The 18244-nt window shown below is 40.2% G+C and overlaps 1 protein-coding gene across 3 annotated transcripts in view; it reads left to right on the plus strand.

Moving 5' to 3' along the window:
• Positions 1–17684, plus strand: part of rab27b (RAB27B, member RAS oncogene family) — a 66121-nt gene extending 48437 nt beyond the window's left edge. For all 3 annotated transcript variants that reach the window (XM_069677193.1, XM_069677195.1, XM_069677194.1), the window contains exons 2-6: positions 4468–4639; positions 7376–7464; positions 10478–10581; positions 11158–11281; positions 11682–17684. In XM_069677193.1, the coding sequence (XP_069533294.1) occupies positions 4487–4639; positions 7376–7464; positions 10478–10581; positions 11158–11281; positions 11682–11868 (657 nt within the window). In that variant the 5' untranslated portion in view covers positions 4468–4486 and the 3' untranslated portion in view covers positions 11869–17684. The remainder of the gene's footprint in view (positions 1–4467; positions 4640–7375; positions 7465–10477; positions 10582–11157; positions 11282–11681) is intronic.
• The last annotated feature ends 560 nt before the right edge of the window (positions 17685–18244 follow it).

The following is an 18244-nucleotide window of genomic DNA, read 5'->3' on the forward strand; positions in this document are numbered from 1 at the left end:
ACAAGTAAAATCCTGCTTTTATAATTGTGCTTAAAAGATCTTGTTGAAATATACAGTCTCAGCTTCATAGCCTGGGGCCAATTTCAAAAAGATTACACCACATAAAACAACTTGAATTAATGACCAAAGTTACACCAGACAATTATTTTACTGAGCTGCAGCAGTATCAGAGGCTGACTGACAGAAGTGACATCTGCTTTTATCTCACTGATGTGAAGGATAACGCTGAAGGAAGAGCAACACTTCCTGATAGATATTCTGATGGTGACACTGATGATGTGTCCTCACACAAACTCTCTTCTCTGTGCAGCACGACTGCACTGCTGTTCTCTATCGCCCCTTTCTTCCTCTCTTTCTCTTTGTTAGGTTCTTTTCTCTTTGTTCCTGCTCTCTCCTATGGTCGGCCGTGGCTCATACATTTTTAATGCCTCAGCGTGTTTTATCGTTTTGTTCTTGCTTGTTATTGAGACAGAAGGTTGAACGGACTTCAGGGAAAACCCCCCCACCCCCCACCCTGAATGTAGCAGAGCTGTGAACCAATCTTTTTGTGTATGTTAGTGTATATTTCTCAGATAAAAGTGTGCCAATTTATTAGACACAACTAGCCAAAGTTAATTTTACAGCCTTGTAATAAATCCTTCCCATAAGCTAAATATTAGTGTAAAGAAATGCAGTTAAACAGCACCACAAAATACAGCCTCCATAATGACCATATGTAGCTAAAACATGTAACTTTGGAAACATTATTAAAGTAAAAGAATACTTTTGATTTTGTGATTAAAGTCGGAAACAGTCTTGTAAAACCAGAACAAAGTGATCGCACATTTGAAATACACCCCAGCCCTCCTCTACTCGCCGGGCTGCTCTGTGCCGTCAGCTGACCGAGCTGCTGCTGCATGTTTTACCCTCGGGGAATCATGGCTGACTGAGCGCTCACACTGTAAACATTCCTGGATTTCCATAATGGCGACGGATCAATAAGCTCCCCCACCTTGCCCCACCCCCATCGGAAGTTAATCGTTAACAGTTAATTGTCATGTGGTAACAAAGTGTCCCTGGAAGTAAAGGATGCCTAACTTAAGTTATGAGCACTGTTTTCTATGCCTTGTTCCAGTGGTTCCCAACCCTCGGGTTTGGGGGGCACCAAAGATCGCCGGGGGTGTGCGAGGCTTTGTCAGCAGATTGTCAAGATTTGATTTTCACATGTTAAATACACTATAATCGTTAAAAAAGCACTTACTTGATAATCAAAAGTCTGTTCAACTATTAAAAAATATATTTTTGCTCCTCATTCAAATACAGTAACTACATTGTAGGCCTCACCTCTGTGAACTACAGGCTGGTTAGTGTTCATTTTTGCCAATAAAGATTTGGAATCAATCACTTTATTGTTTAGGTGTACGTGTGTGCGGGCTTCGGGGGCTCAGCCTTTCTTAGATACAAGAGCGCGGGCTCCAAGGAAAAAAGGTTGGGAACCACTGCCTTATTCTACACTTATTTTATACACTGAAATAATGAAAAAAAAAACATTTGTTAAAGGGGACTTTTATCCTGTGCCCTATATTTATATCGAACTGATCAAAATACTACCGACTGGCTCAAATTAGTTCCCTGACGACCTACAGAGACAGATTTTGTTAAGTCGACAGTTGCTTTAAACCAAAAACAACCAACACATTGCTCTCCTCAAAGCCACCAGAGCACCATGACAGAAAACGACATTGTTGCTGGTTGAACCTCAGCCTCCATCAGTTAGTTCGATACGGTTAGTGTGTGTAACACAAATAATGTATTGGAGCCAATTTATCCTTTTAAAACACCAAAGTAACACAATGACACAAACCAGCTGTGCTTACAAAATGTATCGGCCACTACTCAAGTAACCGGTCCAAGGAAGGACAAAATGGTATTGAAACATATTTACTCCCGTGCATCCTGCATGCTTTCTCTCAGCTGGGTGAATGTAGTCTGATGTGGTCATTTAGTTGTAGATGATGAGAAAAAGCTGTCGTTTATGCAGACCTGCTGCAGTTGTGCTCAGAGAAAGTTCTGCTTAGATATACTGTAGTAAAACAGAATCTTCCCTTTATTCTGGTTGATGAGCAGCTTCTCTCTGATTCTCAGCATACAGTCTTTGGCACAGGGAGGTCATTGTGCGGAGATCAGAGCTGCTGGTTAATCACTGTCCTCCCTGTAATAAAACACAGTGTTATACGTGATTCCTCTCAGCTGAGTCAATTAGAGTCTTATGATCCTCTCTCTCTAAATATAACACACTGAGCCACAGGGCAAACAGACCTCAGACTACAACTCACCAGAGAGATGAACACTCATTACAGCTGCATTCCTTCATTTTCAGACCTCCACTGACTGACGCTCAGGAGGGCTCAGTTTACCAAAATAAGAGGATGCTTCTGATCATGCACTTTCTTTGCTGTTGCTAAAAGTTGATCTTTTGTTCTTAACTTAACTTAACGCATGTTAGTTACAAACAGTACTTATTTAAGATCACATAATGATCATTTTACAAACCAAACCAAGTATTTTTACTGCCTTGTTCGCTGTCCAAAATTAAAAGCAGTGAAGTTTCTCAACAAGCTTTATTTTGAAAGTCTACACATATATTTTTTATCACTTACTTGACAGTGGAGCTCTGCATATAAAAACGGGCTCTAAAAGAGTGGATAGATCATCGTATTTTGAAGTGTAGGGCTTCTGTCCACGCTGCCTTACTTGACAGGTTTTAAAATAGCACAAAACCTGTGACAATTTTATTCATCACCTGTGTGCGTGCAAGCTTTGTAATATACAGCTCTGGAAAAAAAAATGGAGTCCTTAAATCAGCATGTCATGGCCAACCCAATCCAGATCCGAACCCCATTGAAAACCTCCATCGAACAAAGACGAGCTGCTCCAAGAGCGGCCTCACGTCACCCAACAGCACCGTGACAGACTGGAGGAGAGCATGCAGGGATGCATGAGAGCTGTGATTAAAAACCAGGTCACTCCACCATGAACTTGTTTTCTTTGCGTTATTCGAGCTCTGAAAAATTGTTTGTTTGTAAATAAAAAAACCTCAATGAGGACATTTTATTTGGAAGCATGAGAAATGTGTGGAACGCCTCACCTGCAGAGCTCACACTGGACCCTGACTGGGAGCATTTCAAACTCAAACTGAAACCGTTTTTGACGAGGGCTCAGTCTTGTAGTTATGTATGATTTTTATTGTAGGATAGTTTGTATCCTGTATCTTTACATCGGTTATATGGTTGAGTCTGTTTTGTACTGTGTCTTGTGCATTTGTCGTTGATCTGATGTATTTTAAAGACCCACGTAGGTCATGCTGTCGTGTGTGGCATCGGTTTACTTGCTTCATACTTGTCCCTATATAAATACACATTAAATAAAAAAAAAAATAAAATAAAATGTTGTTTACAATAAAACAAAAGTTAATTTTACACAAACACAAACCTGTAAATAGTAGAACCAGAGAAAGACAGTGGGCTTTTTGCAGTGGGCTCTTAATTTGTTCCAGAGCTGGTTATGACTGATCATAATTATTCCTGAAAAAATGATCTGCATGCATTTCAAACAGCCAAATGTGATTTGACAGACAAAATTCTGAGTCAGGTAGAGCTCCAGTTAAGTCTTCTTTGTAATGTAACTAATGACAGTAGACATAGTGTTGTAAAAAAAGTACATTCCTTCAGGCGGGCATTAAGTTGTATTGTTTTTTTAAGTTTAAACATGCTTCTTTATTTTTCCTGCAGTTTTGTTTGGGATAATATAAATGATTAAACCTGACGTATGAGTTTATCTACGTATGTTAGGTCTGTGGTTTTCTTTTTTCCTGCTTATTCTCAGACGCACAGAGGCAGACTCTCTGCTTCCCACCCAATCGTAAAGCCCCCACACACACACAGACACACACAGTTACCATTTTCCCAGAAAGTCATGCTCTGGTCAGGACGACCCTCTGACCACTCTCCCATCACTCAGCAGAGGGTAGCGCAACACACACACGCACACAAGCACACAAGCACACACACACAAACACACACACTCTCTCCTTCTTATCACAAAGTTATTTTTTTTATATTTTTGACATTTACACCCACCATACAGTTTGAATTTGTACAAACTGTTACTTTGTCTGGTGTTTTGTCGTCCCTGACATGACCAGACATCGTTTAAATCCTTGGCAAATATCAAATGTACAGTACAAATAGAATAAACTAGAAGACAAATAAAAATTAAAACAACAGATGATACAAAAGGAGTTAAAAATATAAATAAATAAATAAATAAAAGACAAGGGGTAAGCCCTGTACAGCCAACAGTGAGACCGGAAGTTCTTTTCTTTTCATCTTGTCACATGCTTTTACTCGCACCCCCCACCCACGATGCCTGTGTAAACCCAAGCTGTGTATTTCTCTGTGTGTTAACATCTCTGTCTGTGTGTTTCAGGTTTATTGCGGTCATCACTATGACTGATGGGGATTATGACTACCTTATAAAGCTCCTTGCCCTGGGGGACTCCGGCGTGGGGAAGACCACCTTCCTGTACCGATACACAGACAACAAGTTCAACCCCAAGTTCATCACCACAGTCGGCATCGACTTCAGGGAAAAGAGAGTGGTGAGTTTAGATTAGGGAAGAAACGCAGGGAAATGTGTACATGTGTCTGAAATGATCACCCCAGTTTAGAATCAATGCTAATTAATTTCAAGCTTGATTACAGCTCACTCTCCTGATGTACGGACATGCACACAGGTGATGTTACCACAGTTAACCAGCAGCAGGTCAGGTCAGGTCTGGTTTTCTCCCTGAGCCGCCTCAAAGATGAGTCACAATCTTTTACAGGGAGGTCAGACCCGTGTCAGATCCAACAATAAGCTGGGATGATTTATCCACGAATAGATTTTTTTTTTCTTGCATCTAGTGATGGCGTTTCTTTAAGTATCTTCAAATGCTTTATGTCTCTGAAATCACTCTAAACTGAATTATCCAAAAAACATTGGAGAGAAAACAGCCCGCTCCTCATCTCTGCTTGAGTCTAGAAGCTCAGTGCTATCGTTGCTATCACTAGCATTACACTTTAAATATCTAAACCCAAAGGTTATGACAAGAAAGAAGTAGGCCTGGGAAAAGAGCATGTCTACAGTTTTGCTGCATAGGTTTTAGTCTTTTCTTTTTTTAACTGTACATGCTTCTGACATTAACAAGGTTAGTCTAATATTCTGATTATAATCCGTTTCAAAGCCTACACTGAATAAAAATGCTCCATATAAACACCTCAATCAGAAATGAATGCGTAGTGATGTATGTTTGAGAAGATGGCGGCATCCAAGTTAAACTGGCATACCTTGGAATATTTTTAATTCAAACGTTAAAGATATAATCTCGCAGATTTTAATTTAAATAAATATCTGTTAAGTCTCTATCTATCGCCGAATGAGGTTACACAACGGTTGATTGAGCCTATTGCCCACTGATGAAATCCTGGGTGTAGGGTTAGGTGTGGTGACTTTCACAAGCGGCGCCCAGTTAGTGACGCGTTTTCTATCAGCCAGCAGTGGTTGGTCTGCCAGAGAGGGTAGGCGGAGCTAAGCGGCTGCTTTTCCGCTCTCTGCAAGTGTTGCAAGTAAACAGTAATCTACTATGGCTGAACAAACAAAGAAAAGATGGATGACTACAGATACAACTTATAATACTAATAATCTAATGCTTCGCAGAGTAGGACTAACAGCTTCTTCTGCCCGTCTTCTCCTCTCCATTGCTTCCAGTAGCAGTTAGCATACGTTGGTGTCCCGCTGTTGCTCACAACAACGGCAACTACTGACAACGCTGAACAGAGGATAGATCTTCATCTCAAGCTGATATAAAACGCACCAAACCAAATGCATGAAGTGCACATGTCACACAGTTGTTCCGGTTAAATGTGTCGCATGCAGGAACAACAGTCTGTGTGGAGAGCAAAAGCAGGCGGAACGTAATGCGCTGTAATGCCATCCCGGCTCCCATCAGCGGCTATCTGACAATGATTTAGCTTCTTATTAATCTCTATAAACAGACAGCATGCTAACAGCTAACTATCTGTTCTAGATCTAAAATTCAACTTGAGATAAATTCCCTTGACGATGTGTCATGAAAGCCGTTCAGCGTTCAGATATCCCGACTTCCTTGAATGCAGTTTTTCCTTAAAGATGCTTTGATGTCGTTTTATTTTTTTACAGTGTTCTCCTGTTTATCTGAATCAGAGAGTGGGCGAGGCTTGGTCAGCTGTTTGCTCACCTTGGAAATACTGACAATGCTGCTTTAATCCCACCGCTGCAGATGACTCATAGGATAGATTATTGTTCCTCACCTCCTCTGTGTGTGTGTGTGTGTGTGTGTGTGTGTGTGTGTGTATGTGTGTGTGTGTGTGTGTGTGTGTGTGTGTGTGTGCGCGCGCTGGAGTGTGTGTGTGTGTGTCACATCTCATTTTCAAGAGTGAAAGGGAAGCAGACACGTGTGATCACAGCTGTACCTCAGGGCTGTCAGGGGCTCTCCTCCTCAGCAACCTGAGGCTGGGTGCTGAACGTGAACCAGTTTGTTTATCTTTCGAGCCACTGATCCAGAATTTAGACAAAATTACAAGACCCCCAACTAGGACAATTATTGGACAGTTTTTGTCGGCTGCAATGAAGCCATAGACAATATAAAGGAAGTAGATGGCCTCACTCTGCTGCATTTCTTTGGCATTATCCTTTTGCTCAAGTAAATCTCAAAACAAAACCCTGTGTCCTTCTTTGTAACATCGTCTGCAAACCCTTCTTGGGCTGCAGCGTCAGATGACAGCGCCGGTGGGCGGAAATGTCCCTTTTTAAAAGGACGTCAGAGGGAATGACAGCGTCTCATCTGGGAGAGTCAGAGGTGTGAATGACGCCCGAGGCTTCGAGCAGAGACACAAACACAGCCTGCTGCAGCCCACAAGAGTTCATCATTACCAAGCCAGGATCACCGTCCAGATCACTGTCAGTCTGTTCGACAGACCCGCAGAGCTTTTTACAACAATAGCACTGTGTTAAAATGCAGGTCGCTACCACTGCAACCTGTCAACCAGGAAAGAGGCGTAGCGATGCCTATCCACCCTCTTATTCAAATACGGTCATGTTTAACTTTAATGTCATTGTAGAGACTGCTGTGTGCGATGCTGTGGAGTTGTCTTACTCTCTCCTGAAGGGGTTTGTGTAACCCATTAATACAAATAAGAATAAATCTGTCAGTAAAACCACATAGCTGTTGGTTTTCATGTGAAGTATGAACGTCTTTGTTGTTGTTGTTGTATGTTTGTGTTACAGATAAAAACAAGCTTTGTTTCTTTCTCCTCAGGTGTACACAGCGACCAACCCCAATGGGACGACCACGGGGAAAACCTTCAAAGTTCACCTTCAGCTTTGGGACACAGCTGGACAGGAGAGGTGGGCTGCTTGTCATTCTGGGATCTGGTCCTCTTTCCCCCCCATCATTCCCCAATTGGTTACACACATCCTCTCTAATGTGCTGCAGCTCCTCGAATGCTCAATAGATGCTCCTCGGAGAAAACTCTAACTGACTGTATTGACGATGGGAAAACACAGACATGTGTTCACATGAGAATAGTTTGTCTGATTTGTACAGGTTCAGCTGCCGCAAAGACCAAAGAGAAACCATCTGAATATCTAAGCACCTGCAAAGGGATAAAACCCCCAAACTGTGCTGCAAAACAAACAGTGTCTTGGTGCTCTAATGTTGCTTGTGTGAACTGAGATGAGATCAAATGTGTACATTTGAGGGGCAGTATGCTCATCGATGCAAATAAGCCTCATCGCAAAATGTAACAAACGGGGCTCATAGTCTTGCCTGGACTTTCTAGTGATCATGTTAACATCTCCACCCTTGTGCAACATAAAAATAGAATTGTTTGCAAACACAGTCTGCAAATAATATTTCAAATGATCATAATTATGGGTAAATATGTCTGGGCTGGCACACTTTTTCCAGATGTGTGGAGATTGTCGGAAGCTGTTATGCAGAATGGAGATGAGATTATGTGGACAAGCTGCTTTTTCTGGCTCGCTTATGTGAGGAAGCTGCATTAAAGATAATGTCTGGACTTCACAAAAGTCTGGAAAAAGAGCTGACCCCTTCGCTTTCATAGGCTGGAATAGAACTCATGAGACAGCAGGAGTGCAGGGCTCTTGTAGCAGAGAGATGCTTACAGCTCTTCCTTACAAGCAGGTGCATAATTAGGGCAAAATGCACTTAACCCCAAAAATTCATGGGGGAACCCAACCCAACATCCTTTGTGAAACAGACCTCGCTGGGTTGATGAAGGTCTGCACTCTTCACTTTATCAGGAACCACAAATCTTTCTTTGTGAGTTCGCCCCTTTTAGAAAACAAAAGATATTTTCTGCTACATGTTTGGATGTCAAAATCTGATCTCTTTCAATATCTTGATATATAAAAAATTTTAGACTTAAAAAGAAGAATGTTTTCTTGGTTGACGTGCAATAATGATTCATTGCATTTAAAATTTCACTCACTGATTGTTCGCAACACATCTTGACTTGTTGGATTTCGCTTCAAACTTTCAGCAATAGCAAATCCAGTTTTGAAAAACTTTGTCAGACAATGAATCTCATTTCTGAAAGCGACTGTGCTGAATGGTTCAAGACCAGAGAAACATCAGATGAGTATCTATGATTGTGTGTTTGTGTGTGTAGGTGCGTCCTCGCCTGTATAGCATCTATCAATCATGTGTTGTGTTTGTGGTCTTTAATCTGAACTGGCCTTGATCTGTTGAATCACTTTTCTAAAGGTCTGATGACTCATCGCAGGATGAGTCAGTGTTAGTTACATAATTTAAACTTATCTTCTTCAGTGCAGTGTAACGTAACAAATTCATAAACTGATCCTCATGATACTTTAATCAAGGTTATTATCCCACCTGTATGATCAGTTCATCACACTGTGAGCTGTGGAAACACCCCTGATATCTGCTGCTTTATCCCATATGTTTACATATTTGATGATAAAGCCTTGTGGGTGGTGTTTACAGAGTTATGTACTTTGCAGGTGTCACACCCAGAAGCCGAGCATGTCACAGGAAAAAAACATGGCAGCAAACAAACTCTCCCCTTCGTAGCCCACGTCTCATCATTTAAGGCTAAAGCGGAACATGTAAAGCTGATCGTGTTCTGCACAGAACTTTTGGCAGTGTTTCTCTGTATGTAAATCTTTTGTGCAAAAAGGTTTTATACATTTTCAGTTAGCCTACTGTGTGGAGCAGAAATTGTTTTTATAAATGACACCTGATGCCTTCAAGTGAACCACAATTAATAGGCACTAGCTAGCATCCTTGACATTGGCCAAAACAGTGACGTAATTAACACAAAACCAAACGTGATAAACTATGATAAGCTTCCCTTTGTTGCTTAGTACGCTTACAATATTTACAGTTGGATAAAATCAACACCATTTCTCATAAAAGATCGTATAAGTTAGTATCATAGTTGATGTTAGCTGATTAAGTGCTTTGGCAAGCTAAGCCAACTGTCAACTCAAAGGTTTGTTGCTAGTGACAATGCAAGCAGGCAAGCAAGCTAAGGTTAGTTTAACTGAACTATGCTGCATGGATCTCTTCAATTTCTTTGCAATGATAGCTGACAAAGATTTTTTGCAAATGATAAGCTAGCCAATTTAGCATTCTGATCAATCCTAGGAGTCGGGAGGCATTAGCTGATGTACACTCACAACTATATTTCGCAACATTAGCTAGCCAGAAATTTGTAGCAACCAAGCTGACATAAGCTAACAAAACCAAATAAAGTTCCCTCCAAGAATCAAACACCCGACCGATGTTGTACCAAAGATCCAGAATTTAAGTTGCACCAGAATATAAGATGCAGTCTGTTTTTGGGGGTATCCCAGAGGGAAAAATGTTTCCTATAGCTATTTATAAAAGTTATTTCAACACTATTACAATTTATTTTCATTGAAAACAGATTCAAAACACACACAAATTACAGCCTCCCATCTGTTTTGCGAGTGGCGAGTTTGCAATCCTGCTAGCTACCGGTGCTGTAGCTAGCGTTAGCTGGCAGCTTACGGTTAACGTTGATTGTTGTGAGGGTGGCGGCTGCAGTTCGGATCATGGCGGTGCACGTCCATGACGAAGTGTCAGCAACAATCAAGTTAGTTTTCCTCCCTTAAAACAGGGAGGAAAACAGCACTGTGGCGTATTGTAAATAGGAGACATTGTAGCAGCTTGTGACCACAACACGTTAGAAAACCCATCATGGTCCATTCTGAAACTTGTGTGAATTAAAAGACATTTCCTTCCAGCTGTTAACTTTAAAAAAATCAAATCAAATAAGAAAAATTAAAACCTGTCAATCAATCATACATGTCAATTAACATACCATCGTTCCTTCTGCTGTGTGTGTTCCAGGTTTCGCAGCCTGACAACGGCGTTCTTCAGGGACGCCATGGGGTTTCTGCTAATGTTTGATCTCACCAGCCAGCAGAGCTTCCTCAACGTCAGAAACTGGATGAGTATGTTGTTAACGAAACATTTTCTCTACTTGTTAGGTTATTTTACCCGGGGGTCTTCTTCTAATTTTACTATCAAACGTTACTTTTCAGTGTCAAAAAACTTTACAGGGAAGTCTTCATCGTATCTGCACATTAAAGAAACTTTTAGTCCAGTCGAGAGATGTGTGAAAATATGGCAGCTGATGTGTGGCAGCCATAGCGTCCATTTATTTTTTTGTCATAACCAAATAAATTCATTTTTCCTCATATCTACTAAACATGATAGTAAAGGCTACGTCTAACCCTATATTTTGATTGCCAAAAAAACATTACAATAATACCTTATATAAAAATAAAAAAATGTGTTCGTTCCATTACTGGAAATGTTCAGGGCCTGGAACTACTAACTTTACCAAGTTTCATGCTTTTCTGAAAAGTAAAAGTAACGCCTCAAATGTGGCACATGGCCTGAAGATCAAATGACCAAAGCATAAATTCAAACATCAAAAAACATTTCATGTCACTCTCAGCTGTGAGTTTTCCTGTCTTACCTTTGCACTGAAATCTTTTATTCTGCTGCTGTTCATTAATTTCCAGGCCAGCTACAGGCCAATGCCTACTGTGAGAATCCAGATATCGTGTTGGTAGGAAACAAGGCCGACCTGGCCGACCAGCGGGAGGTTCAGGAGAAACAGGCCAAGGAGCTGGCTGATAAATACGGGTATGTTTGTTTAACAGGAGCAGTATTTCCTTTCAACTTTCATCTCTTAACACTTCAAATGCTGTGAGAGCTCAGTCATTAATTATAAGGCATTTTTTATAATGCATCTTCTTTGTGATGCAGTTTAACAGCTTTGGTTTTGTTCAACACTGAGGTCTTACCAATTTCTCAGCACATTACTTCCTGTTAGACAGGGTTAAAAGTATTTCCTGGTGTCTTTCCAGCCAGCCTAAAGCTGGCTCTGCCTGATGATGCCTGGCAACAAAATTCTGTTCCAGGAAGTGAGAAATAAAAACATGTGCTTTTAAAGAGATGATTGTAATAGAAACCAACTGAAATCAAATTGAAATCAATCTTAAAACCTCATTAAAAAAAACGTTTCTGTCCTTGTTGCCCTCAGGATCCCGTACTTTGAGACAAGCGCAGCGACAGGAGCTGAGGTTGACAAGTCGGTGATCACGCTGCTGGACCTGGTCATGAAGAGGATGGAGCAGTGTGTCGACAAACCGCCCGCCGAGTCAGCCAATGGGAACGGGGCCACAAAGCTTACGGATTCCCAGTCCAATGAGAAGAAATGTGCATGCTAGAACCAGAGGGGATTCAGGAAAACAACCAGTCAGCCCTCCTCTGTGGTCCTTGTTTTTTACACACATTCCCTTTTTGTGTTATTTTCTCCATCATCATTGATTGCATGTTTCTTCATCTTCTCCTTTTCACTCTCTTTTCTCTTTAACTAACCTTGAACCATCTTCTGCTCCTCTTCTTCCTTCCCGTCATCCCTTTATCCCCCCTTCTCCTCCCAAACGGTCTGCCACTCCTGCAATGAAACAACAGTGTCCCCCTCTGGTGGATGTTCAAGGTAATACAGCCTCAGCCTGTCCGGCTTCGAGCTCTTTAAGGAGGGAATTAAAACGGGAGGGGGACAGCTTCATCACTGTCAGACACATAATGTGCCTCGTTTAAACACGCAGCCTGGGAATTAAGCTCGACAAGCTCCCAATTTCTCTGCTCACAAGATGTTTGAATGATGTAAAGTGATCTAAACAGGCTTAAAGAGGTGTTTAAAACTTAAATTTGAACTCTTTAACGTCTGATCCGTTCATCACTGTAACAGGGGAAACAGGGGGCTCCTAGTTTAGGTTGTCACTGGATGATAATCTGGGCTGTTAAGAGTTTAGCACCAGGCTGTTGCAAATTAAGTCACAACTTTTCCTCCTCAACAAGGCTGAGCAACTGTGTGACCAATGTGTTTTTTTGTTTTTGTACATTTGCAGATAGTTTAGCATTCATATTGTAAGGGTACAGCATGGCACATGTGCAATGGAGGAAAAAACCTACACCGTATATCATTAATAGTGTGTCCGAGACCAGGATAGATGTGTTGTTCCACACTGATCTACTGCCTTGGCTTTTAAAGCGTTATTCCACTGTGGTGGAACAGACATGAATCTCTGTGGGAGACTGAGATAAGTCAGCTGAAGGTATTGGCTGCTCTGGGGACACATCGTCACTGAAAGATGCTAACATTTCTAGAAACTGAGCTACTTGTAATCCAGAGCCTTAAAAAGAGAGGATGGCTATATGACAGATGAAACAAACATGGCATGAAGGCCTGCTGTGCTTCAAGATGAATGCATTGAAAAAAAAAAGATTTATGGATGTAGGGGACATTATATCATATCGATCATTATCATGCAAATAGCCTGTCTAAGAATGGAAAAGCACCAGATGTGTCTGCTTGGTGACGTCATCTTCTCAGGGCAGCCAGTCGTAGATGTCTATCTCTTCATCACAGATCATCAGTGAAATGTCGCTTTAAGGCCCCATTTATGACCAATGTTGTTAAAATATAAAGTGACCAATTATTTATATTAAAAGAAATGTATTACATGTATAATATTTGTGTTGTCATATTTCAGTTGTATCTTTATATCTCACACTTTCAACTTCTTCCTTTTTTTTTTATTTTAATTTCCTTCAAGAGAAAATGATCATCTTTATTTAAACCTGATTTATTTTTTTTATTGCTTAATGCTCTTTAACGCAATTGTCAATGTAACCCAAAAAATAAGACGTTTATCAACAAAAAGTGTCTCTGTAACGATCAGAAACTTAAAGAAGTGCAGAAGTTTTTTAAGATTTTACTCTTCGCTGACTCCGACATGAAGCGCAACGTCACTGTCATAGTAGTAAGTAGTATTGCACTTTCACCCACTTGTTGGCCCATGATTGTGATGCTCTTAAAATAAGGTGCAGTCAGGCTCAGTGTTTCACATTGCCATTTTGAGGCAACACTAATTGCCCACCAAAACCTTGTCTTAAGTCAATGGCGCAGTTTTTTCCTGCTCTTTAAGGAGCGCATTATCCACGCATGCCCACCTCCAAAGGCAGGTTAAGGAAGCATGTACACTCTGTTTGCTACACGAACAGCCACCTGTGTCCTCACATTATTATACTGCTTTCTGCATTATGCAGCTGTTTATGGAGTTAATTTTGTGTCTTTATTATGCAATCAAACAGAACGGGTTTGAAAGCAAAACTGACGACACTGCGATCAAAAAAATGTTTTAATGCAAATAAAATAAATTTGTGATTAAAAATATCTTAATGCAAATCCAAAAGTTGTGCTTGAAAATCCAAAAGCTTTGTTGGCGAATCCAAAAGATTTTTTGCAAATCCCAAAAATGTGCTTGTGGTTAAGCTGAATCTCGTGGGCGGGGCCTAACCTGAAAGACGTAAGACGCGTCTCTATTGGCCTGTCTTGATCGGCGTGACAGCTTGGCAACATCCATGTTCTGGATACGCAAATGAAACTTTGCGATTTTCAAGCAACTTTTTGATTTGCATTAAAACGTTTTTAATCCCAAATTTATTTTATTTTATTTGCAATAAAAACATTTTTTGATTGCAGTGTCGACAGTTTTGCTCTCAGATGTATTTTTTGATTGTAGTTCTTTGAGTCATTTTTGACCAACTGTTTTTGAGGCTTCAACACCCACACCGATCACGCAGGGTGAGCGCTTTCATTTATATACTATTTGATTGCAGTGTGAAAAGTTTTGCTTTCAAACCTATTCTGTTTGATTGCATAATAAAGACACACACTCCATACTCTTCTGATTGTGCCAGAAGATGAGAACAAGCTCACCCCTACCTCCCCCACGCCATCTTCACCTCCGGGAGCTTTGTTGGATTCATGCTGCTCCTGTAGATGATCTGCTGCCGTGCACATAAGCCAAACAAAATCTGGCGTTCAAAAGCGACAGGAGATTCCACTGTGATCGGTTAAAATCCTTTTATAACCCGAACACACCAACAGTTAATTAAGAGACTAAACACAACCACTTCCTGCACAATTATGCGCCATTTAACAAGCAAGATTGTAGTTGGACACGCCGTAAATGCACCAGCTATAGATTGCTTAAATAGGTCCCATCATACTGTCACCACTTACTGCTTAACACCATATTGTTTTATTCATTACACATCAGACCATGTGTGAGTTGCTAGGCAGGAAACCCCGTCAAATTGCGTTGAAATTAAATTCCAGTGAGTTCAGTTTAAAAGGCTCCATGTTTTCTACAATGATTCTCGAGCACAGGCTCACATCAGTCTTTAGACGTCTGTAGACGACCATTTCATAAATTAACCATTATGTTTATTTAAATGTCAACATTCAGCTTTGGAGACGATCTCTTTTGTTTTAAGCGCAACTCAACAGCTCTCCTTCCATTAAATATCGCCTTGATCTGCCTTACTCTGAGAAACCCAAGAGAAACGATCTTTTTGCTTGTTAAGTTTCGGCAGATTCATCTTTATTTTGTCCCGCAGTTTACCCAACCGTCCCAACTCATAGCTGCTGGATTACAAGATTATACACTTTGGATCTTTAATATTTGCTTACATAACTGTTTTTCAGTTCAGTATTGCTCTCTGCATCCATTAAAAGAAAACTATGTTACTGTGTCGTAGGGCTTTGGTTTCACCCCATTGTCACCTTTATTTAATCTGCCAGTGTGCCAAATAAAACAGGTAACAACACAAACCCGAACCTCATTCTGCTGTTCACTCAGAGAAAAACTGCATTCACAGTAAGAATGTGTTTTTTTGTGTCTTTTTTTTGGTTTAACAGCCAAGCAGAGAGTCCTCTGCCAACTGCTGATCTCAGTGCCATATTAAACACCCACCGCTGTTAATTCGCTGATTATGATGAAAGGAGATGGCTCACACTGTAACACTCTCTGCCAGTTACTTGGCATCATTAAACTGGATAATGTTCCCAGAAAACACTATCTCTATAGGTTTGGTTGCATGGTTTCTCAGTTCATCACCTACTGTACTTCTCTTTCAAATATGTAGATAGAAGTTTGGTTGTAAGTCATGTTATAATGTACATTTTACATTTTTCTAAGCACTTATCTAAGCAGCAAGGTGAAGTCTCCTTTACATGGGTTTATATTGATTTTGCTCCAGTTTTTGTTCATGGAGATAGTCCCATTACACTGAAGCAAGTGATTTATGATGTTATCCTCTCTTTAGACTTAGTCCCTGAAGATAGCTTCAGCTGCGGCAACTGCAATTGAATTTCTTGATTGCTTTGCACTATGGTTACAGACAGAGTAAGAATTGAATCACAATTTGGCCAGGTTTGATCTGATCATCTGATCATCCATTCCAACATTTACTGCACTTTTAGCTTTGTTTTGGTCGACTTTAATCACCAGTTAGTTGCTAACTTTGTCTGCTGTGTTACTGCTGCAAATGGGGGTCTACATGACTCCCCAGTACAGTAAATGTGCCGTGTAACCAAAACAGTGAGCAGAAAGAGTTTACAAGATCTGAAAAATCAAGTCCAACAATGGTATTTGTTAAGGACGAATAAGAACATCCGTAGGATTAAACTCGTTAAATTGTGCTTTCCTTTTCGTAAAATATCAGGACAACCGTTGTATGCTCATGTGTTCAATGCAGTGTTACTTAAATTGTAATGCTTCACTCTTTTAAAGTTATTTTTGCAATAAAGAAAGAAAAAAATGAAACGCCTAAATTAATCATAAAAGTTATAATCTCGAAGATCTTTCGTTCTCTTGGCAGCACTTAAGGCGATAAATGGTAGCACACTTCCCAGATATCCAGACAGTTTTCCATGTGTTGCACGTCCACGGTCGGCTCCGGTTGTAACTCTTAATTTTCCTGACGGTCGCTTTCCTTCTCAGACTGTTTGCTTCATCTGAGCGTCGAGTTTGTTTCTTTTTCTTTGGATTTTCACTTCTTGTTGAAGTTGTATCTGTAGTCATCCATCTTTTCTTTGTTTGTTCAGCCATAGTAGATTACTGTTTACTCTTTACTCTAACACTTGCAGAGAGCGGAAAAGCAGGCGCTTAGCTCCGCCTACCCTCTCTGGCAGACCAACCACTGCTGGGTGATGGAAAACGCGTCACTAACTGGCCGCTGGTTGTGATTTTTTTCCCCTAAAGTCGCCACAGACACCCAGTCTGTAATACTGCAAATGCAAAGGCTTTCATCAGCGGCCTGCATTCGGCGATAGAGACTTAACATTTATTTAAATGGAAATCTTTAAGATTATATCATGAAGATGTACCCAACAGCTCAGATCTAATAACACAAGCAGACAAATAAAATAAAACGTTTTGTCAAAGGTTTCCGTCGTTAAAACTTTGAGTCCAAATTTCCAATCCCACCAAGATGGACATCGATTATTCTCGATCCAATGCCTTTAAATAGTGACAATCTTCTGAACACATTTGTCACCTTTTCTGAACCTTTGCTCTTTTTTTGCTCAATGTAATTTATATTTTAAGAATGTGTTCATCTCCTGATGCCTTTTCGCTTAAATATTCAGTATTCAGTTGTGCCATAGCGTATCTCACATTTACTGACATCACATTTATTTTCTCTTTCTTCATCATGTTTCCTTAAAGCATCTCTTTCATGAGTCCTGAAAAGTTTTGGTAGTTTTTGAATGAACTCTGAAAGTTTACACGATTTGAGAGTCATGTTGTGCCTGTTCTAACTCTTCTGTCTGATCCTCTGTGAAGTTTGTGAGCTTCTGGATATTTTAATGCATTATTGATTATAGATTTCAAAGCAGAGACAAAAAGAGAGCAGAAGTCAAGATGTTGTTTTTGTCCCCGATATTTAACAAAACGAAGACTCAATCCAAGTACCTCTAAGAGCTTTTATTTTTGGTAATCTTCTGTGTGTGAAGTTCTCTATGATGCCTGCGGTTTGTACACGTTTTCCTTCAGTTTTCACTGTGTGTATCGATGCCTGTGTGTGTTTGTTGCACCGTCAGCATGTTTGACACAATGAGAATGAAATGACCTGCGATGCGTTAAATGTTTCTAATGTCAGAGCTGCAAATAAATATGTGTTTGTTTTATCCCGTCTTTTTCTTATTGTCTCTTCAGACCTAGTGACAGCTGTGTTTTCATCCAAATCAGTTCAGGTCTTTTGAAACTCTTTGGAAGAGTCTGATAGCGTCAGCAGCGCAAAAATAACAAATCATTATAAAAGTTTTGGTAAAACTTTTCAGAAAAACTATTTTCAAAAAAACAGAAACATTGATTCAGCTTCATTCATGACGTGAGTTTAACTCCTGTAGCTCAGGTGGCCAGTTTAAGTAAGAATATAAAGATGCATGTTCTGATGGCTTTTTTGGTTTTGAAAGTGTTACATACTCGAACTGAACGTGGTTGTTTCTAGAGTATCTTTGTGGAGTCAGTTACATTTAGCTGAAGTTTTTGTTATCAAGATGATTCATTGACTTTGCCGTTAATTTATTCAGGCATTGTGAGATTCAACAGCTGATTAAAGATCACTAAATACTGTAAAAAACGTATGTTTGCATTCAGTTAAAAAGCAAGAAGTATAGATTTCAAAGCATGTCTGATTTTTTGACCATTGTTGATCCTTCACTGCTCTGAAAAGTGTTCTGATTGT

Source organism: Semicossyphus pulcher, unplaced genomic scaffold (assembly GCF_022749685.1).
Source record: "Semicossyphus pulcher isolate SPU_LCO1_2020_fin unplaced genomic scaffold, fSemPul1.0.p SCAF_28, whole genome shotgun sequence".
Taxonomy (NCBI): Eukaryota; Metazoa; Chordata; class Actinopteri; order Labriformes; family Labridae; genus Semicossyphus; species Semicossyphus pulcher.